The sequence below is a fragment of the Lepisma saccharinum genome, unplaced genomic scaffold, assembly GCF_977018435.1.
Source record: "Lepisma saccharinum unplaced genomic scaffold, izLepSacc3.1 HAP1_SCAFFOLD_758, whole genome shotgun sequence".
Taxonomy (NCBI): domain Eukaryota; kingdom Metazoa; phylum Arthropoda; class Insecta; order Zygentoma; family Lepismatidae; genus Lepisma; species Lepisma saccharinum.
In genome coordinates this window covers 51,747-74,823 of record NW_028143422.1, presented here as the reverse complement: position 1 = coordinate 74,823, position 23,077 = coordinate 51,747, and the positions used below count along the sequence as shown (strand labels likewise).

General features: G+C 38.0%; 1 protein-coding gene across 1 annotated transcript in view; it reads right to left on the bottom strand.

The window, feature by feature from the left end:
• Positions 1-18,799: 18,799 nt before the first annotated feature.
• The window catches only part of LOC145983296 (uncharacterized), a 49,459-nt gene continuing 45,181 nt past the window's right edge, over positions 18,800-23,077 (bottom strand). The window contains exon 2 of the mRNA XM_083116447.1: positions 18,800-21,210. Within this exon, the coding sequence (XP_082972573.1) occupies positions 19,158-21,210 (2,053 nt within the window). The 3' untranslated portion in view covers positions 18,800-19,157. The remainder of the gene's footprint in view (positions 21,211-23,077) is intronic.

Sequence of the window (23,077 nt, the reverse complement as noted above, 5' to 3'; positions counted from 1 at the left end):
TTTTTTACACTATAAAAATGACAAAAATTGGATTTTTTGGATATTTTCCTCTTTGGAGATTAGCATAAAAACAGGTAAAATAAATAAATAGAAAATAAATGTTCTAGAGTCTCCCCTATTACTCTTCTAAGGCCACTTTCTCGAAATTCGGAGAAACATTGAAGCGGTCGGTTCATATGTTGATTTGGTGGACAGTTGATAGATATATGTCAGTTTGAAGTAGTATTTGTTGTCCGAGCGGTGGTAAACTTCTGTAAACGCGAGAAGATAGCATCACGAAGTGTTTTTGATCTCGTTTTCCTACATCGCCAGTAAAATGTCGAATGAGATGCTGCCAGATTGTCTTCCTCTGGAAACAATGGATCAGGAGCGACTGATCGACCAAATATCCAACACACTGGCAATCTAAAAGAGAGTCTGACTACCACACAAGATCCTGGGTTCGACTCCTAGGGTGGTTGATCTTATGTATAATGAAGAATAAACCACATTTCAATTAAGGAAGGAAACTATGTATGTAGCATTTGTTTTTACAGCCGTCTGCATGCTCTATAAGTATTATGTTACAAAATTTGTATATATTTCTGACTTTCTGTGATTTTTCTTCATTTAGCTTCCACCTGCAAATGCGGAAGTTGCTGCTACTTAGGTGGCTAGGTTGGCTAGACATACAAATATAATTAATCCCTAGTCATACAGCGAATAATACTTATAATATAATCATGAGTTATGGAGAAGCAAATAACTTATCAAGTATTTTCTGTTTCTATTTGTTGTGCAGTAGTTAACAAGGTCCATTACGATGCCAGGGGTCCTTGGTTCGAATCCCGGACTGGGCGTGTGTGCTCTTTATGATGGTCCTCTCATCAGTTTCACATCACTCATTGTCATCTTCATCTTCACGATTAGCCAAAAGTGTCAGAAAAGCGAAGTAAAATAAACCAAATCAATCATTTATATCTTTCTATATTACGCCGCTTTTATATATCTTGGGTTAAATGCGAAGATGAGGATGAATGATGAGCCGAAGGAATGGCGATGGGACAGACATGATACAACCATACCTGTCCAATGTCCGAACCTTGGACCTCTGGTTTCGTAGCTTGTTATACTCAGTGGAATTCTTAGGAAGAAAAACTGTAAAAGTAGGGTGAAAAGAAGCAAAATTGTACGATGCATAAAAAGCCATGTTTAGTTCTTCAAAAACCTTCCAATTATCGAGTTCGTGTTTTAAGTCCACTGTATGCACAGTAAGGCTAATCGGGGATCCGAACCACTATGTGCCTCAACCGGTATCGAACCCGGGACCCCTTGATTGCAAGGCGGGACGCAACCACTGCGTCATCGAGGAGACCGAAAAACTTACAATTAGTCAGTAAAATTAATATTGAGGGACAAGGACTGTGAAGAGTTCTTTAATTCGGTCGCGCGTGGTCATCACATCGAGTCCCATAGTTTGGAGAGCAGAATTTGCTTCCATATCGCTTTCAAGTACTTCAAATTATCCTCACGATGTTGGAACAGCACAGAAATTTTGGAACTAATACAAGCAGGCACATACCCAGGGAAGGGGCTCGGGGGCTGCAGTCCTTTCCCAAAATCCTACAAATATGGTAAGTTGCAATATACCAAGAAATTCATCCTCAGCGCATTTACTCCTCCCCCCAACCTTTTCGTCTTTAGATGGCGGCTGCCGATAAGGGATAAGCCCCTTCCGAAATCAAATTCTGGTTACCGGCCTGATCACCAGCGATCGAACCTTGAACCTTTCGATTGATTGATTAATTGAACTGGTTTTTTAAGTCCACTTTATGTACAGTAAGGCTAATCGGGACTGCACCTACAGTTTAAAGTGAGATTCGAACAACTATGTGCCTCCATCGGGAATCGAACCTGGGCAGGTTGTTGAACCTGCCGAACCAAAGACGAGAGCGTAATCATTTGAGCGTGTGGGAACTTTGTTTTATCCAGTGCCATCATATATTCAGTTTTCCACACACAAATAAGATTAACTTTAAGAAATTAGGCGTGTACATATAATTTGTTATAGTCATCATTTCCCAAGTGAACAATCAGATGCCATAGAAGACTCGGGACCGCCCTTGAACTAAGAGATACCGGATTCGATTCCGGTATGAACTGTATACATGAGATGCCTATCTTGAATTCATTACGCATACATTTCATATTTGCACTGTTGCCAATACTTGTAAACCTGGTTCCAGCACTTTATATCTAAAACCACGGAAAAGGGTTTTATCTACTTCTCAATTTTTTTCCAGCAAATTTACAAATCTAAAGACTAATAACATTGTTCTTGGTGTACAAGCCATTAAGCTAATGAGTTCATTTTGCATTTAGTTTCCCGAATAATGGCTGTGTATTTCGCGAGAGTATATCCGTAGACTGTTGGGGGCTACAGAAGAAAATAATGTCCCTTTCCAATTTATTGATTGATTGAGTTGGTGTTTTTAAGTCCACTTTATACACAGTAAAGTTAATCGGGACTGGTTCTACAGTGTAAAGTGGGATCCGAACCACTATGAGCATCCACCGGGTATCGAACCCGGAACCCCTTGATTACAAGGCGAGGATGCTACCATGCGCCAGCGAGGAGGCCCTTGATCCCAGTCTTTCCAAGACTATATATATATTGTTGTAATCCCGTCTTACCCGGGATCTGAGGTCACAGGGATGCTTCAATAATACATTTAGGTAGAGCTTAATTATACTTGTCAGTTGAACCTGCTCCGATTAAGAGGAATGAGATATGGAAGGTTGAATTTAAAGGTTATTTACGCTTGTTCATACCTGGTAGGCGAATGATGTTCTTGTCCAGATGCTTCTTGCAGACCGAATTGTGACTGATGCCAAGGTTCGATACGGTGACCCTTGACTCACTGATCCGAGCAATTCCGCGTGACTCGCTGCATGCTTATGCAGCCGTAACTTCGTGTACTGTCGTCGTAGTTCTGTAAGTTGTAATGTGTCGTAGAGTAATCCATGTGTAATCAGAGATTAATGAGACAACTGAGAGTCAAATGAGACTAATGATCCAAATGAGAGTCAAATGAGACAATTGATAGCGAGCTCGGGGAGCGAGCTTCCTTTTATAATCTTTGGCTTCGAAAGGTTATTACACCTTTCGAACACGCTGGATCTTGTTAAATAAACGCATTTGCCTTTCAGTCATTGCTTCACGGAAGTTACAAAGTTTCCGCATTCTTGGGATCGCTCGCTGGTCGGACAATTCCAGGAAATAAACAAGCGTAAATATTCTCTTGACAAGGTTTTCTCGTATTTGTAATCTCCATATCTCTACATTCCCCTTGTTAAGTTAATCGATCCACTCTTTGATGGTCGACCAACCACGTCCGGAGGAGGTTAGATTTAAAATTAGCATTTGTTAAAATTCCAAAATCCGTAGAATACCAATACACCGAACTATTCACCAAAATATTCACATCACCAAAAATATTGATATCACCAAAATATTCATATCATCAAAAGATTCATAGCACCAAACACTGTTGAGAAAAAAAAAAACACGTAGAGAAAAAAAATTAAACTGTAGATCAAAGCCTCTTGTGTACACAAAGATTAGGAGCACTAACAAACGAAGTCTTCAGGCATGTATATAAAAAAAAGAATCGTGTAGTATTGACACATAACTAGTTTTGAATAAAACACGACAACACTATAACATCTGGAAAAACACAAGTCATCACACAGTGGGTTTGTTTATTGTTTGCGTAGTTCAAAGTACACACTGAAAAGCACTCATAAGGTTGGGCGGAGCATTGAGCAATCTTCACTATGGCAACGCCAGAGACTGCAAGTCGCCATAGGCGGAGCTTACTCGGCAGCAGACGATAAATTCCATAACATAACGAAGAATCGTATCAGCATACCTCACACAGGGCTTGAAAATGTAAATCCACTAAAATATACATCAGCATCCGTGGTCACAAACCTGGCGATGTATACGACATGTTCGCATACGAAATATGTGAGCTTGACGTCATTTGAGCGAGGCCGAACATTGGAACACACATGCGGCCGAAGAAAGTAACCATGCGTAACACGTGATGCCAGGCAAGCAATGTCAACACGCACTGAGTGGGAGGGGCTTCGCCGAGGTAGTTCTCCGTGATGTCATAGGAATGGCATTCTGACGAGCGTACGATGTCGCCTAGGCGGGAGACTTCCTGAGTAAAACGTTCCAGTACTGCGGCGCGGCCAGGATGATGGAAAAATCAGCCGATCGGTCGAGACGGGATTGGGTCCTTCGGTGCTGGAAGTCCACAAGATTGTCATCCGGTCACTTCAATGAGCCTAGATCTCTCTCTCGGAAGCACAAGCAGGAGGTCGTCATGGTGAATGATCCAGCAGAAATCGTGGCGATGATGATGAAACAAGCAAAAGGGGAAAAATTAGGAAAATGTAAAAGGTAGTGGAGCAGAGCTATAATAAATGGTTGCGTGTGATAAAGTCGACAGAAAAAGGATTTCCAAATGAAACTGGGGAAGAATTTCGAGGGGGAGGGGAGGTAGTATCTGATCGTAGTGATGGCGAAGGGGCGGGGTTACTTATATTACGCAGAGTTTTTAAGAGGACCTGTTTAAGAATGACAGGTTTATAGGGGGAAATTTCGCCGGGGGGCAACGGGGGGGGAATAGGTGGAATAGCCGGACTAGCCGGGATAGGGGCCGGCGGCATCGGTGGCCTCACTTGAGGTGCCGGAAGTCGACGTCCTTTCGGAAAAGTGGTGGTACATCGATTTGGAGTATTTGTTTGTTGTTTCGTACCAGAGGAGAAAGAGGCCGGGGAACAGGGGGTGGGGGGAATAACTGTTGTCTCCGGGGCATGCGAAATTGATTGTAAAGCAATCGGGGAACTGATAGAAGGTTTCTTTAATCGTTTTTGGGGTGTTGTGACACGTGATTTGGGGGAACAACAGCAAGATGTAATTAATAATACCAATAAAATAAGTATGCCGATAAGAGCTATCACGATGGATGCGATAATAGCATAATGAGCGGGAGACATCTTGTGGTAGGAGTCTGAAATGAGAAAAGAAAGGGGAGTTCAGTGATAATAGAACGAACTAAGTGATTACGAGACATTTCCGTCTGTAATATGTGTAAATGTCGTATAGAAAATAATTGCAAGAATTTTACATGTATTGTGGGCAAAGCATTAAGCGCCTTCAATTCGCTGCTAACATAAAAAAAAATTGAAAAATAAGTGAAAAAGAATAAGTAATAGATTTATATAAAAGTTCATGGAAAAAAGAGAGTAGGTTTTAATTTCATGGGATATGAGCTATACCATGTTGTATGCTATGAATAATTGAACTATAAAATTAAAGGAGAGAGTGGGAACATTTGCCTATATTTATTATATGTTTTGTTAACATATTTAGTGCATTGCACCTTACAAAGAAGCAGTTCGCGTTACACCTGAGCGTAAATAAAAAAATTTGCTATGGGCAAAAGCCAAAAGTTCAGCAAGTTCTACGCAGTTCATTTGTTCTTTAAATCGTTCATCTTGTTCTATCTTAGTTCTTTCTTTCTTTGTTCTCTTTTTTTTTCATTTTAGCGTATATGTACCAGCAAATGGGAAAAAAATGTTTGCTAGTTAGAACCATAAACGCGCTAAGTACTTATGAGTCAAATCAGCTAAGTGATATGTTCTGACTATTACTATGCGTATAATCGCAAATTATAAAAATAACATTAAAATATCAGGAGAAATTAATTATTAGGCAAGGGATTTATTATAAATGTTCCGACGATTGGGACAGCATTCTGTAATCCTGGGTTTGTTAAAAATAAAAATGAGTTCGTTCTGATGCAGCACGGGAAGTGAAGAAAGGGGGGGGGGTAAGCGTGGGAAAATGCTGGATCGTGGGATGTTAGCATGTGCAATGTTCGTAGCGAGGAGGCTAAAGAGAGTGATAACGGAGTGGAGTGTTAAAGAATGTTAGTGTATATGTTAGTGGGGTTTGCATGGCACTAGTCATAGCGGGCTTTGAGCCTAGAAACCGTAATCGTGTCGGTTTTTTCTTTGTTTCTGCCGTCGATGAAAGTAACTTCATAGGAATTCTCGTTAACTTTTCGAAGAATAGTTCCTTTGTACTTATAAGAGGGCGCAAAAGCTTTTGACACGCCAGGAATCGGAGTGGCATCTAGGATCCACACATGTTGGCCTGGTGAGTACTGTATTTGCCTAGAAGTGCGGTCTGTGTACTGTTTCTGTTGTTCGAAACACTTGTGTAAGTTGTCATGAGCGGTCTTACGTATGGATGTCAGGAGTTCAAGTCTTTGTGCATTTGTCTGGGAGATATTGTCAGGGTTCGAAGGAAGGACTGCGTCTGCTAGGATCCTTGGGTTGTAGCCAAACAAAATAAAATATGCACTCTGGAGTAACCCAGAATGGATTGTAATATTATGGCTGAACGTGGCACTAGATAAATAAACACACCACGAAACCTTCTTCTCCAACACAAAAACTCTCATGACTTTCTTTAAATAGCTAAATGAACTCTCAACTAGCCCATTCGTGAAATGTGCACAAGTGTCTACATATTTTAGTTGTACGCCTGTAATATTAGCTAACTCCCGTAAAAGTAAGCTTGAATTGGGTGTTGCTATGTTTTGTACATCATGATTAGCCAAAAGAGCTGTAATGACGTATCTAGTACAACTATCAACTACTGATAAAAAATATTTGTATTTGTGCATCTTAGTAGAGACTAGGGGTCCACAGACGTCAAGATGAATTCGTTGAAAAGGAAGCGGAGCAGGAGGAAATGTCTGGAGGGTATGGGGTTTAGAACCTAGTGGTTTCTTTGAGATCTGGCAAGGGATGCAATGTCGAACCTTATCATACACAAATTTCTTCATGTTAGGGAAAAAGTAGCGCATAAGCATTAAATTATATGATTTTTGTGCGCCTTGGTGACTTCCATTCATTTTATGCGCATGAATAAGATCGAAAACTTGATTTCTTAATGCGTGGGGGATACAAAGCCTATCTCGACAACCAGTTTTGATTTTATTAGTCCTGTATAAGACGCCATTTTTGAGTACATAAAAATAGGAAAGTTTTTCTAGCTTAGGATTACTAGCTTGATCTTTGTTTTCTAAAATGTCAATAATGTCTCTCAAATAGGAGTCTTTACGTTGTTCTGTGCTAATATCAAAATCTTCTGCTTGCGTATGAAATACTTGATGAAAAACATGGCATCATCATCATTCTTCTTGTCAGGATTAGGGCCGGTTGCACCATCTCCGCTTAACGTCTTATCCCCCACTTAACACCATTTTGCGGTTGTTCAATGTCCGCCTAACGTTACCTAGCACTTAAAGTCCTATGTAACGTAAGTGGCGGTCGGGGTTCCGCCTAACGCGTTAAGTGCCAGGTAAACATGGAAAAGCAGTACACTGTGCAGCCAACAGATACGTGCAGCACCTAGTATAATCTGTGTTTACACTTTTATAATACTTTTAATAACCTTGCTTTTATAGTTGATAAAATGGTAAAGTCTCGATCAGCTGTTGCAAATTGCGAAAGTTTGCTGCATGTTTTGCATTACCAAATAACAGCAAAAAAAGGCGGATTTGTTAATTATCCCAGGAACGGCAATAAATAAAGCAACGTTTGTAAATATATGTGTAGAAATGAATATTAGATGGTCATTTTCGTGTGTGTTCCGAAAATGTTGTATATTGATATAAGCGTTAGCAGTTTCACTGTAATTTCGTATGTAGGATTTGAGTGCATGCGGGTACAGAAAATAAAACCAGGTTAAAGTAATGCGTTTGATGCTTGCAAAATTGTATTAAAATGCCGTTCCAAATAAATGAATGTGTGTTTGCTGTAACAATTTTTTTTCAACCAAACGCAATACACGAAATGTACACCATGTATCAGTTGCTTTTTCGCAATCCTGGTAATTTGTAATCTTTAAGATTAAAACACGTGTAATATTATTAGAGTCACTTCCGTCGCCATTGGTGTGAATGTAACATTGCAAATAAACAAGTAATGTGTTGTTTCCGAATAACAACTGGCAAAGAATGCACGTATAATATTTAGCAGTAGCTACTCTTACCGTCCAGTTCATACATATGTACGTACAAGGAACAATTTCCGAATGGTGGTGTGTTTTTTACAAACACACACATTTACAATAATAACCTTGCAAGAAACTACATACCTAGTAGTACATAAGACGTAATACCAATCTTTTAAGAAACGTATACATTGTATATGTGTGATTTTGTATGTTAACTTCCAAAATTGGCAAAAAAAAAAGTTTACTGTTAACAAGCATCCTTACGATGTTGACATGCATGTACAAGGAACAATTTCCTACTGGTTTTGTACCTAACCTAACCAATCCTACCCTAATATTCATGGGAGAGCATAAGACGTAAATGCCAAAGTTTTTTTCGGTATTTACTACTTAGAGGAAACGTTTTATGCGAAGTAACATATTTTTCATTACATTGTGCGAGATTTTGTACTTTAACTTTAAAACTGGCAAAGAATAATAATAATAGAGACAGGTACAGCAGTATCTTTACGGCGTTGATACGTATATACAAGGAACAATTTCCGAATGGTGTTACGTTTCGTCGATACAAAGAAAATGCACCATTGTAATAAACCTTGCACGAATCTACATGTCTGAAGATGCATAAAACGTGTACTCAAGTTTTTTCTGGTTTTTTTTTTAAACATTCATATGCAATACACATGATCTTGTATTTGATTTTTCAAAATAACTGGCCTAAAAAGACGAGCGGCTAGGGGCAGCATTAGCACCTTGGGAAATACATGCTAACAACACCAAACCTGGCTTGCTTAACCTATCCACGTAGGCATATAATAGCATAAATAAGCATGTAAATAGGTTTGGCAAATTATAATTTGTTTATTTAAGCTATTATATACATACGTGGATAGGTTAGGCAGGCCATGTTTGGTGTTCTTAGCATGTATTACCCAAGGTGCTAATACTGTCCCTATCTGCTCGTCTAAAAAGGAACACAGCTTGTACGTATATACAATGTATATTTTCCTGGTGAATATTACTGTTTTTTGTAAATAAATATATACGTTCTTGCATTGCACTAGCATATAACGTTGCACGAAACTAACTATCTGAAAGTATATACAGCCTGGAGTTTCTTCTTTTTTCTTAATAAGAACAAAACATGCGTACATACAGTACTACGGTACTTTACATTACTATGTGATTCTTCCTTTTGTGCTAAGATGATAGTAATTCCCAAAATGTACCTTGTACATGGAACCGTTGATTAACGATTTTTTTGTGCTATTCGAATTTGTTTTGAATACAAAAAATTAATTTTCATCTGCATCGTTAACCAACTTTCACAAAAGCTGCATTATAAATAAAGAAGAAACCTATAAGATGGTCAACGTTGATAATACTAATACTCGCTATTCGCTAAAGAAGGGGTTACGGATTGATAAATTATTAACAGAAACGAATGATAAATTAGTAAGAGCAGAATAGAACATTGCTATTCTCATTCCGTATATTTACACAAACTCAGATATGTCAGCCTTGCACTAAAAATTGAATAAATGTAACTTGCATTTGTTACGACTTCGTAAAATTTTGGTCACTGTTTAGTAGTGTTTAATATTTTTTAAAAAGTGACCGTATGTCTTACTGAAAGATAAGACGAGGAATATTCTTTTTTGCATTATGTTAATTGGAGTACGTGAAAAATAAATTGAAAATTTTGTAAGCTTCCCACTACTTCGAAAGATTACGTGTTATATTGTATCATATAACATACATTTGATATTATATGAGAGTACGACACATGCATTACCTACTTCTATCAGCTGTTTCATTTTATTGCAATAAATATTTAGTTTTTTTAAACATATATTTCAGTTGAAAAAGCATGCATTTGGAATTGACAAGCAGATATTAGCACGTAATAAACAAACAAAACACAATCGAAAACACAACTTTCTCCAGTTTCTGTTGCCAGGTCGTACGGCAAGCAGGAGAAGTTCCACCTTACAAGGCCGAGGATAAAAATGCTTGGTGCAACCCACTGCCGCCTAAATCTCCCGCCTGTCGTTATCCAACACTTTGTAAAGTGGCAGATTAAGTGGCGATGGTGCAACCGGCCCTTAGTCTTTTCAAGTGGTAAGCTTGCACGGGAAAGTGCATCCGCAAGTTCATTTTTACTGGCGCTGACATGCCTTATTTCGAAATCTAAATTTTGAAAATACAGTGCTCTTCTTCCCAAAGTAGAACAAGGGTGTTTAGTTGAACGAAGATAGGATAATCCTTTGTTGTCTGTGAGAACCACAAATCGTTGATTCATAAGAAAAAATTTGAAAGTTTTCAAAACATAATATGCACCTGCAATTTCGAGTAAAAATGTGTCAGCTTTTTTCTCTGTTGGTGTTAAGGCTCGTGAACAATAAGCACAAGGATGTAAATTTCCTTCTTCGTCAGACTGTACAGCGCTCCGTTAATTCCTTCTCCGCTTGCATCTATGAACACATATGAGGGGCGCTTAGGGTCATAAGGGCGGAGGATAGGGGTTGAAGATATCATTTCTTTTAGTGTTTCGAAACTTTTCTGGTGTTCGGCAGTCCATTCAAACTGGACATTCTTTTTGAGAAGCTTGAATAAACATTCTGTCGGTCCTGCAAATCCTTGCACAAATCGCTGAATGAAATTTACAAGTCCTAGAAAACCACGAAGGGGTGGGATATTCCAAAATAGCTTTAAGAATATGTTCTGAAATCTTAATTCCCTTTTGAGATACCAGATTACCGAGGACTTTTACTTCAGTAAAGGCTAGCCTACACTTAGAGGGTGACAATTTAACGGATGCTTTTCTTAACTTTTGAAACACTCTGTCCAGTATGTTAATCATGTGTGGGAGATTTGAGCTGTAAATAATGATGTCATCAGTATAAACAGAAAGTTCTGAACTGTCTATTCCACTAAGGGCAAGCTCGCTTACGCGGTTCATTACACCGGGGGATGTTTTCAATCCCTGGCATAACCGAGCATATCTAAAACTACCAAGATTGTTAATGGAGAAGGCGGTAATGTCCTTAGAACACTCTGTTAATGAAACCTGAAAAAACGCGCTGGACATGTACAAAATGGAGTAAAATTTCTTACCAGCCATCTCTGCCATAATGGTGGGGATATCTGAGGTTTGTAAAGATATCGGAGCTATGATTTCATTCAGCGCGCGGAGGTCAGAAATAAAACGATAAGTTCCATTGGGTTTCTTCACTAATAGGACTGCGTGTCGATAGGGACTCCCTTCACAGCGTTCTATAACACCTTGGTCTAGTAATTTCTGAATTTCCTGTTTCATGGGTTCTCTGTAATGAAAGGGGGTATAGGGTAGGTTTTGGCATACACTGAGGTGTCATCTTGTGGTGTTTGCTTATACCGATTATCATTTTAAAAGCTCCACCACATTCTCCTCATTGCATTTACGAGGAGTTTTGCGTCGGGGTGTACCAGACGCTCGTGTCTCGTCGTCGGGCAAGTAAAACTGGCAACGCTGCTTCCCCTACCCGGAGATTAGTGTAACTCAATGGAGAAGGCCACGCCCGCGGGCGAGGTTTTCTTCGGAGAGAAAAGCAGTGACAGTTGTGGCATACCATTGGAAAGGAGCTCTCTTCTCCTTGCTCGCACACAGGTGAAGGTGGTCGAACGCGGGTCTACATGTGGATTTGACGTTCCTTTTGACTGCTGGTTTTTTGACATGGAGTATTAAGTATATTTATTTAACTTATTTTGGTTTACAGTTAATGACCGTTCCGTTTTAGTTTATTATGATTTTATGTAACAGCTTAAATCATTCATTTTCGTGCTTCAAGATTTAATTTTTATATTCCATGCCACCACAGTAAACTTCAATATCTTAATTTCTAGAATATCTCGGACAAAAGGACCTAAGCTATTCCGATCACCTAAACCCGTGCAAAATGCCAGAAACTTAAAAATGTGTGCTTATCTTCGTACTGTTTTTAAAAAGGTATGTAGGGTTAAATGAATTATTTATTGCGCATGTATGTTTTATTATTCTACGTACAGTGATATTTGTGAAGACGTATTGTGTCATTTGTTTGGGGATAGTTACGAATTGTACAGGCATTAGAATTGTTATAATAAATTTGCCACAAAAATTGAAGTCCGACGTTTTATAAAAGTTATTATTTGTGGACCAATCTTTCCATCTATTTGTTGTTTTGGGGGACAAGCGTAACTGAAGTAATAAATGAGGGAAAGTAGCTATGTTACGTTCTTGAATAAGATAAAATTGTAGTTATAAAGCTTCTTGGTTCTGCCTGTTGAATCGGATCCGTTGTGGCTAGACGACTACTATTACGGAAACCGATGGGTAATCGCGACTGTAGAGGAAAGGGGAACGAAACTGTATGATTGGGATCGGGTGCTCGGGATCCACGGTATTTTGTTAGTCAGCATAAAAGGGGGTCAATACTAAATATATCTGTGGCTATATCTGGATATTATATTTCGGATGGATGATTAGTTTGTCACGGAAGTAATATATGGTGATTTTGAGTAAAAAGGGGAAAAGTTTGCAGGTTTGCTTATTTTTCCTATAGACCTAACTTTAAGACATTTAACTTTTTCTTTACTCTAAATTTGGCCAATGCTGATGTGAGGTGGTCGTGAGCTTGGTGGTTTAACAAAACATATTTGGTAATTTTTTTTGGCTTCCAAAATTTTACCACCTTGTTTGAATGCCACGACCACGTCACAATCTGTAAGCTTGATGTCATATTCCAAAACGTCAGTTTTAGTTAATTTATCCCCTGGCCAGAGAAAAATATCTGCATACGTGTTTGCGAGCTTTAGGATTTTTTCTCTTTCTTCTTGGGGAATATCAGGGTTAACTGTGAGGAGGTAGGGTCTTTAGTTCTTAAGAGTTCTTTAATTCGGTAGCGCGTGGTCATCACATCGAGTCCCATAGTTTGGAGAGCAGAATTTGCTTCCATATCGCTTTCAAGTACTTCAAATTATCCTCACGATGTTGGAACAGCACAGAAATTTTGGAACTAATACAAGCAGGCACATACCCAGGGAAGGGGCTCAGGGGCTGCAGTCCTTTCCCAAAATCCTACAAATATCTGATTTTAATCATGTGTAGTAGTAATTAAATTTACTTCAACAACAGGATTAAACATCTTGTATATGGTAAGTTGCAATATACCAAGAAATTCATCTTCAGCGCATTTACTCCTCCCCCAACCTTTTCGTCTTTAGATGGCGGCTGCCGATAAGGGGTAAGCCCCTTCCGAAATCAAATTCTGGTTACCGGCCTGATCACCAGCGATCGAACCTTGAACCTTTCGATTGATTGATTCATTGAACTGTTTTTTTTAAGTCCACATTATGCACAGTAAGGCTAATCGGGACTGGACCTACAGTTTAAAGTGAGATCCAAACAACTATGTGCCTCCATCGGGAATCGAACCTGGGCAGGTTGTTGAACCTGCCGAACCAAAGACGAGAGCATAGTCATTTGAGCGTGTGGGAACTTTGTTTTATCCAGTACCATCATATATTCAGTTTTCCACACACAAATAAGATCAACTTTAAGAAATTAGGCATGTACATATAATTTGTTATAGTCATCATTTCCTAAGTGAACAATCAGATGCCATAGAAGACTCGGGACCGCCCTTGAACTAAGAGATACCGGATTCGATTCCGGTATGAACTGTATACATGAGATGCCTATCTTGAACTCATTACGCGCACATTTCATATTTGCACTGTTGCCAATACTTGTAAATCTGGTTCCAGCACTTTATATCTAAAACCACGGAAAAGGGTTTTATCTACTTCTCAATTTTTTTCCAGCAAATTTACAAATCTAAAGACTAATAACATTGTTCTTGGTGTACAAGCCATTAAGCTAATGAGTTCATTTTGCATTTAGTTTCCCGAATAATGGCTGTGTATTTCGCGAGAGTATATCCGTAGACTGTTGGGAGCTACAGAAGAAAATAATGTCCCTTTCCAATTTATTGATTGATTGAGTTGGTGTTTTTAAGTCCACTTTATACACAGTAAAGTTAATCGGGACTGGTTCTACAGTGTAAAGTGGGATCCGAACCACTATGAGCATCCACCAGGTATCGAACCCGGAACACCTTGATTACAAGGCGAGGATGCTACCATGCGCCACCAAGGAGGCTCTTGATCCTTTTATTTCCAAGACTATATATATATATATATATATATATATATATATATATATATATATGTATGTATATATAATATATGTATGTATATATAATATATGTATGTATAATATATGTGTGTGTGTGTGTATATATATATATATATATATATATATATATATATATATATATATATATACACACACACACACACACATACATATATAATGTATGTATACAGCATAGGCCTATATGGTGTATAAATAGTTTGTTAATTTATAATAGTTTGATAGAAAAAAATCTTACGTTTGGGCCCCCCCCAAACTGATCAACCTAGCTACGTCCTTGGCTGTTATATGTACGAACTTTTGATGATTCTAAGTTGAAATTGCAGTACAGCGTAAGATAGCAAATGATTTTATTCTTTTTTATCAACGTTGTGAACATTCCATAGTCAGTGACAATTTCTTACCCTTTCTCCACCATTTCCTGCTTTCTCAAATAATTTAGTGATGTTCAGCATCTTATACAGTGTGTTTCAAAAGCCGCACAACCCAAACTTTGGAAATGTGTATCATGAAAACCGTACGAGATATTTACACCGGGTTTTCTGCATTATAAAGCGTCATCCATTGAGATATTTTTCAATGCTTAAAATCATTAGTTCACTCCGTACAGAAAATTATATAAATTAATAACTGACGGAAAGCAGCATTCAATTTTTTCCAGAAATTAACTTCTGAGTAAGAAAATTATGTAAGAAATTATCGAAGGGTCATAATTAGACATTTGATGAATGATGCAATGTTAGTCTGTCATTTGCGACCAATATTGGTCATGTGCAACATTTGATGAAATTTTGACTGGCGATTTTATGGGTTGAGTGAAAAGTGCCATTTTTGGGACATATATCCGTATATGTTAACACTAGCAGGTCGAAATCATGCCAACAGTTGCATGCAACATGTGTCGTAAGTATTGGCTACACATTTACGTGATAAATCGTAAATCAAGATTTTGTGCTGAAATTGGACTCTTGAGAGAATCCTAGGCTGCCGTTGGCTCACTTTCGCCGCTACTGTGCCTGTTTTTAAATTGATTCAGCATGGCGTATTCATTGGAGCAGTGCGTGTGTATTGCTGAAGAGTATTTTACTACTCATTCTTGCACTCATGTGCAAGAGGTTTTCCAATAAAAATGCCCTGCTTCTGCTGTACCTCACAAAGCAACTGTTTTACAACCAGACAAACACCAACAATTGATCCCACAAATTGTTTGAGTTGGTATTTATTGTTGAAAATCAGTTCCCAGATGTTTTCAGCAAATTAACAATGGTTTTTAACATAATGTAATTGCTTTTATTTAGATAATTGCTAACATATATTTATGAACCCAGTGATAGCCTACAGGATTAGTTTAGTGCAGAAAACCCGGTGTAAATATCTCTTACAATTTTCATGATATATATTTTCAAAATTTGGATTGCGCAACTTTTGAAACATACTGTACGTAGTATTGTAGTAAGTGCACTCGCGATCCCCGAAATTATGTATCATTCATACCCCGGCATGGGGCCAGACGTCATTATGGGTACGGGAAACCGGTCGTGACTTTTACTTACGGTCCAAGTTTTTTTTAGTTCGGTACTGAGACGGTCCTTTATTGTCGTACTAATGCAAGGCGGAGATAAATACCTTGTAACGTTACACTGTTTTGTTTACCTTAGATATGTAGACTTGAACAATAATAACACACTAATAGCATTATACCAGATACCTGAAAAACATCAAATAATAATACTGACTAACGGTAAAAATATGAATATATTGTATCAACATAAATATTGGAATCAACAAACTGTTTACATCGCCTCCTCAATCACTCTCTCTCTCTCTTTCTCTCTCTCTCTCTCATTCGTATTTCTGAGGTATTTTACATGTGAATATACATACAAATCATGGATCTGATCAACATACCATTCCCTTTTTGTTTGAACCTTTACGTGAATTTAGGTCATTAGTCTGCCCGCTCCTGTGCTCTTTTAGATCAAATATGCGCCAGCCCTCGGAAAGCAGTTATCTAAAACAATTGGGTCAGCGTAGTTAAACCTTTCGTTCGTATTTACGTGCACATCAAGTCGTAAGCACGACATTTACCAAGTTTCTCGGACGGGGTAATACACACAAGCCTCTCTCGTCCATTCAGAACAAATACACCATTACATAGTGATACAAAACTTAATCGGCTCCAGCTGCCGGAATACACAATCAATCATTGGCGCAAGCAAAAATTACATCAAAAACCACTATGCAATAAATAATACTACACCCACACGACCTTGCAATATAAAATACGCTTTCCACAAATAAAAAAGGTTAATCAGTCAACTATTGACAAGCTAAATGACACGACGGGGTGGTCTGTTACACAAAAATGGAGCACACTTTGACAATTTACTAAAATTTAACGTAATGGAATGGAGCTTCTAACTCTGAATGCAGACAATCAAATTATACATATGAACATGAAATGACTTTTATATAACATTACTAAAAATATCAGACACGGAAGTTAGGTTCGGCGTTCCTGAGTCACTTTGCAAATAAGTGAGACTTCGGCATTTACGGTACGGCGTTGATACAAACAATACATGCTTAAATGGACATAAACCATCTTAAGAATACTCTACCGGACTCTGCTACATCGCGTGGTCGTTCATCTTTCCTGGATGTGGGTTTTGCACTAGGTTCCTTTGCGGCGAAAATGTTCTTCGAGGTCGAACGCGGCGTAGGATGATTGTGACGATATTGGGCACTTTCACTTTCATAGAACGTCGCGTGTATCTCTTCTCAGAAGCGTGGGCTGCACATGGTCACGCGTCGGTCCGGAATCTCTGTAATGTGTCGGGCATCAATCAAATGTCGTCCTGGAATCATCTCTCTCTGGTAACGGGCTTCGGTTGGATGTCGATCTGTAGTCATCCTTCTCTCTCTCTATGGTATGGTCTGAAGTTTACAACTATGTCAACACAATGCGAAAGCTCTCGCGTCGTGCCAGCCGAAAATTGACTTGGCTGGTTGTCTTATGGCTACCCCATCCATCCCCATTTCCTGCGGAGACTTTTTCCTGGGTCTGCACAAGGGCCACATTGTGTTGGCTCAGATAGCCTGGAGCAAGTGAGAAAACAGCTGGGGATTCAGTGCAACTGTAAGCTCAAACACTTGCAAGATTCAAATCTCCTTGTTCGTAAATGTACTAATTTAACTATATTTTGCCGAAGCAAGTGCTTTTTCTGAGGGTAGAGCCATGGCACGGTGGCTCTTCCCTTAGTGCCGCCGCTGTTTATGGACAAAATTATAGTGAACATTGACTGTGTGTCGCGTGAACTTCTAATGAAAGTGTGTATTAAGTTAACTGAAACTGTGAACAAGTATTTTATAATTATTTTTTCCAGGTTACAGAACTTTCATTTTCCTTCCTTTGAGGAACGAACTATGTAATGATGAGATCATTACTGGATCCTTTTGGATTTTATGTTTATTAATGAATTTAATTTGTGTATTTTGGTGATGTTAGTGGCATATATATTGACATGTATGCAACTTTTGTGAATATCTATGTATTCCTGTACGTTTGAATTCTTGGCCATTGAGGTAGGCAAATGTGTCACTGGACACCGGCTAGCAGAAAGTAACGGGTTAGGTCAGAAGTGGGGCCTATAAATAGGAAGGAATGGAGGAGTGGGTCTGACATGTTTGGCGGAGTACTGCAATTTAAGAGGTATCTTCTTTTCTAATGGGAGTGGTTAGGAGAGCTTTCTTTTACTATGTGAAACCATGGGAACTTAACTTTCTCTCCTCTAATACACACTTGATATCTTCACACTATTTCAATAGTTTAATTCATGTGGAAAACCGGGTACACAACACACATACCTTTGACCACCATTTTTGGTACTGAAGGATTTGGTACTGAGATGGGGATTTTGTGAATAACGGACAAGTTTTAACTTCTTATGTAAATAGTTTATAATAAATAAACCTCAATATATCAAAAGGTAAATGCGCATTATGATGATTTGAAGAAATACCCATCTATTGCCATGTCTATTGCTATATTTCCAAAGAACTTCAGATACTGCATCTTTTTTTAACCTATGGACAAAGTTTTAAAATGTATGGGTGTCTATGTTGAAGGTGTGAGGTGTAAATCCCATAAAACACAATCTACATCAATACAATTCAAAGCTTTGTTTCAAATGCCGATGCCGTGAATTAAATCTTAATTCAACTACATTTTCTTTGTGAATTCTTTATTGCATTGAGTACACTCAGAAGGCAGAACACAATCATCAATTAGTAAATGAGACTTCAAATCTGTCTTTCATTTGAAAGCTTTGTTCCAGTGACTACATACAAAAGCCCAAAGATCATCATGTATCATGAGAAGCCAATAGACTTTTTGTTCTGTTGAATAATATCGTAAATGAGCCCTCAAATCTATATTTTGGTTGAAACCTTTGTTACAATGAGTCAACTTAAATGGCCGATTCAGCATGAAGCAGTAAATGAAATGGTAATTTACATTTCTCTGTGAATGCCTAATTGCACTGACTACACTCAAAAGGGGCGAAAATCATCATGAATTAGGAAATCAAAAGATTAAATTAGTCTTTCGTTTGAAAGACCTGGGACAGTGAGTACACAAAAAGGCCTGATTATCATCATGAATTAATAAATGGAAAGTTAAATGACTTTTGATTGTGAATGTTTTGTTTTATTGACTTAACTCAAAAAAGATTTAACACCATAATGAATGGGTAAATGAGCAGTCAACTAGATCAAAATGTGAACATTTTGTTGCAGTGAGTTCACACAAAATGCCGAATACCATTGTGAATTGGAAAATTAGGAATCAATTGACTTTTGTGTGGGGAATGATTTATTGTTTTGAGTACACTCAAATGGCCGAAAATCATCATGAATTCGAAAATGAGAGATCAACTCTTTCTTTCGTTTGAAAGCTTTGTTACAGTGAGCACACACGAAAGGCCGATGATCATCATGTATTACTAAGTGAAAAGTTAAGAGCGTTTTCGTTCTGAATGTTTTTTTGCATTGAGTACATTCAAAAGGTCGCAAACCATCATGAATTTGTAGATGAGAAATCAAAGGTTTCTTTTGTTTGAAAGCTTTGTTACAGTGAGCACACTCAAAAGGTCGATTATCGGCATGAGTTAGTAAATGAGAGGTCAAGCTTGTCTTTCGTTTGAAAGCTTTGTTACAGTGTGTACACACGAAAGGCAGATGATCATCATGTATTACTAAATGAGAAGTCAATTCACTTTTCGTTCTGAATGATTTAGTACATTGAGTACACTCAAGAGGTCGAAAACCATCATGATTTAGCAAATGAGAGGCAAAGTCTGACTTTCGATTGAAACTTTTGTTACAGTGAGTACACACGAAAGGCTGATGTATTACTAAATGAGAAGACAATCTACCTTTTGTTCTGAATGCTTTCTTGCATTGAGTACACTCAAAAGGTTGAACATCATCATGAATTCGTAAATGAGAAATCAAAGCTCTCTTGTGTTTGAAAGTTTTGTTACAGTGAGCACACTCAAAAGGTCGAATATTGGTGTGAGTTAGTAAATGAGAAATCAATTGACATTTCCTTGGAAATGCTTTATTACATTGAGTACACTCAAAAGGCAGAACACCATCATGATTTCGTAAATGAAAGGTCAACTGCATCTTTCGTTTGAAAGCCTTGTTACAATGAGTACACACAAAAGGCAGATGATCATCATGTATTACTAAATGAGAAGTTAAGTAAGTTTTCGTTCTGAAAGTTTTTTTGCATTCAGTACACTCAAAAGGCAGAACACCATGATTTAGTAAATGAGAGGTCAAATTTGTCTTTCGTTTGAAAAATTTGTTACAGTGACTACACACGAAAGGCTGATGATCATCATCATGTATTACTAAATGAGAAGTCAGTTCACTTTTCGTTCTGAATGCTTTCTTGCAATGAGTACACTCAAAAGGTCGAACACCATCATGAATTTGTAGATGAGAAATCAGAACTTTCTTTTGTTTGAAAGCTTTGTTACAATGAGTACACTCAAAAGGTCGATTATCAGCATGAGTTATCAAATGAGAGGTCAACTCTTTCTTTCGTTTGAAAGCTTTGTTACAGTGAGTACACACGAAAGGCAGATGATCATCATGTATTATTAAATGAGAAGTCAATTCACCTTTTGTTCTGAATGATTTAGTACATTGAGTACACTCAAAAGGTCGAAAACCATGACGATTTAGTAAATGAGAGGTCAGGTCTGTCTTTCGCTTGAAGGTTTTGTTACAGTGACTACACACAAGAGGCTGATGATCATGATCATTCAGATCATTATCCACATGTCTCTTCTTCTTGCATGCTCTACCACATTCATTATGATGTTGAAGATATTTACTATCATAATTTAGTATATTGGAGGTTAGGGAGGTAAGAGATTCATTGCATTGAGTAGTAACCAAAGGTGACACAGTATCATGAATTTTCAGATCTACATTCAAATTTACTTTTGTATTCATTGCTTCATTGCATGGTATACAATTGGAGGAACCAAGATCCTCATGAACTCTGAAATGATTGATCAAGAGAGATTTTTTTGGGAAGCGCCTGTTGCACTTCTTATATTCAAATAAGCTAGTATCTTTGTGATACTTAATATTCCCATTCGAGTTTTTTCTCAGCCTGAACACCTGGTTGAAATGGCAACATTTCGACGATGAACTGTCCTTGCCTTTTCTCAAACAGGTAAAATGTATGACACTGTCCTTTGAATCCATTACTTTACATTGCATAACTTCGTTAGTTCCTGGAGAAACATCTACATCTTCTCGTTCATCTCTCAGATCACCAGATTCTACTGTAATTCCCTCTTTGTCAAAATTACTGGAAGAAGAAAAATAATATCTGTGGCAATTTTCATAGTATTAGTAACATTATAATGTACATTGTAAGATTTATAGTTCCACTTAAAAATTAAGCCTTATGCCTGTGTGTGAATTAGGTTATAGAGAAAAAACACTTTTGTAGAATTTCAGAATTGAATAGTGCTCAAAATATGTGTTTCACTCCATTAGAACAGCTCAAAAATCTCGGCTCAATTTCTTCTCTCCTTTAGTCTTTATTCCTCATATGAAATTTTCTGAGGCTGAGTGAATAGTCTATGAAATTTTCTGTGGCTGAGTGAATAGTCTAATCAGTGGCGTAGCAACATATCGCGAGGCCCTGGGTGAGATTTTAATGGAAGGACCCCATCTGTTCTTTAAATTTGAAATCAATGTGAGTCTATACAAAATCTTCAGGGATACGTCAGCAATTCATCATATTTAGATAACCTTATAATAAATTTTACTGATGAAAATTATATTTAATAATTTCATTTATCCTGAAAATGTATTTCTGTTTTCCAAAAGGTGAAATCTGAAGCTCTAGGAAGGAAGAACTGCTATTATTATCCATGTCCTCCTTATGTTGAAAACAACACAAGAATTTAAATGTGTTACACTTGTTATCTGGCAGTTGGGTGTGCTTTATTGTTAAAATATTAAAATATGGAGTGCAATGTCAAGAGAAAGAAGAAACAATAAATGGGTAAAAATGTCCAAGCAAAATATCGTGAATTTTTCGTAAATGTTTCACATGAGAAACACCAAAATGGTTATTATTCTTTTCGGCCCTCTTTGGGTTAGGCCCATCTTCAAACAGAATGTTGTAATTCTATTCGCCACAAAAAATAACCTTTTTCATCTTTTTCTTCTGACTTCTATTTATTACATATTTCGTATGAACCCCATGGGATGCGTGAGGCCCTCGGTGGTTGCCCCACTTTGCTACGTCACCGAGTCTAATGGCATGTGTGTGATTAAGAACTTTAAATATCACTTGTAACTTTAGTGTGTCTCTCTCTCTCTCTCTCTCTCTCTCTCTCTCTCTCTCTCTCTCTCTCTCTCTCTCTGTTCAGAATTAATTACCTCAGAATCTAAAAGATCACTGGAGACCAGTTTGTACACTCCTTCTTTGTCTGCCTTATAAACAATCGGTATTTTAGTAACTATTAGAACAATTTGGTGGAGTTTTAGACCTATAGAATAAAGTGTTTCACAAAGATTTCCCACTTCTGAAAAATTATTAATTTTAAAATAAGGATTTAACATCCTTATTTTTAAAGGCACAGGTGCCACTTTGCCTGATTAAGCAACTAGAAAGCTGTGAAGACTTAGGTCAGATGCACACCGGATCCAACACGACAAGTCATTTTTGTTGCAAACCAACTCGGGGAAACCTTTAACATGGGGCTCTTATGAGCCGCCGCACACCAGACGAAACATTTCACTCGAGTCACCTCGAGTCACGATGCGACGGTTTGTGACAAAGCAGTGAAGGTCCTGGGAATTTGGTCTCAGAGGAGCACAATGCGACAGTTTGTGTTTGATAGTGCAAGGTTAAAAATATAGCTTGATCCAGTACTAGTCGTTCATGTGCAAGCGAGGCCCCTGCTGTACGAATATTCATCAACTGAGCACAATAATAAGGACAAAATTGATGCACTATGGAATGACGTGGCACAGGAGATGAATTACATTATGTGAAAAAAAATAGGCTTATTAGAAATGATCTTGTAATGTACAAAACATTTTTTTGGTGTGTGTGTGTGTGTGTGTGTGTGTGTGTGTGTGTGTGTGTGTGTGTGTGTGTGTGTGTGTGTGTGTGTGTGTGTGTGTGCTTTTGCAGATGCTACCTTATGGGGACACTC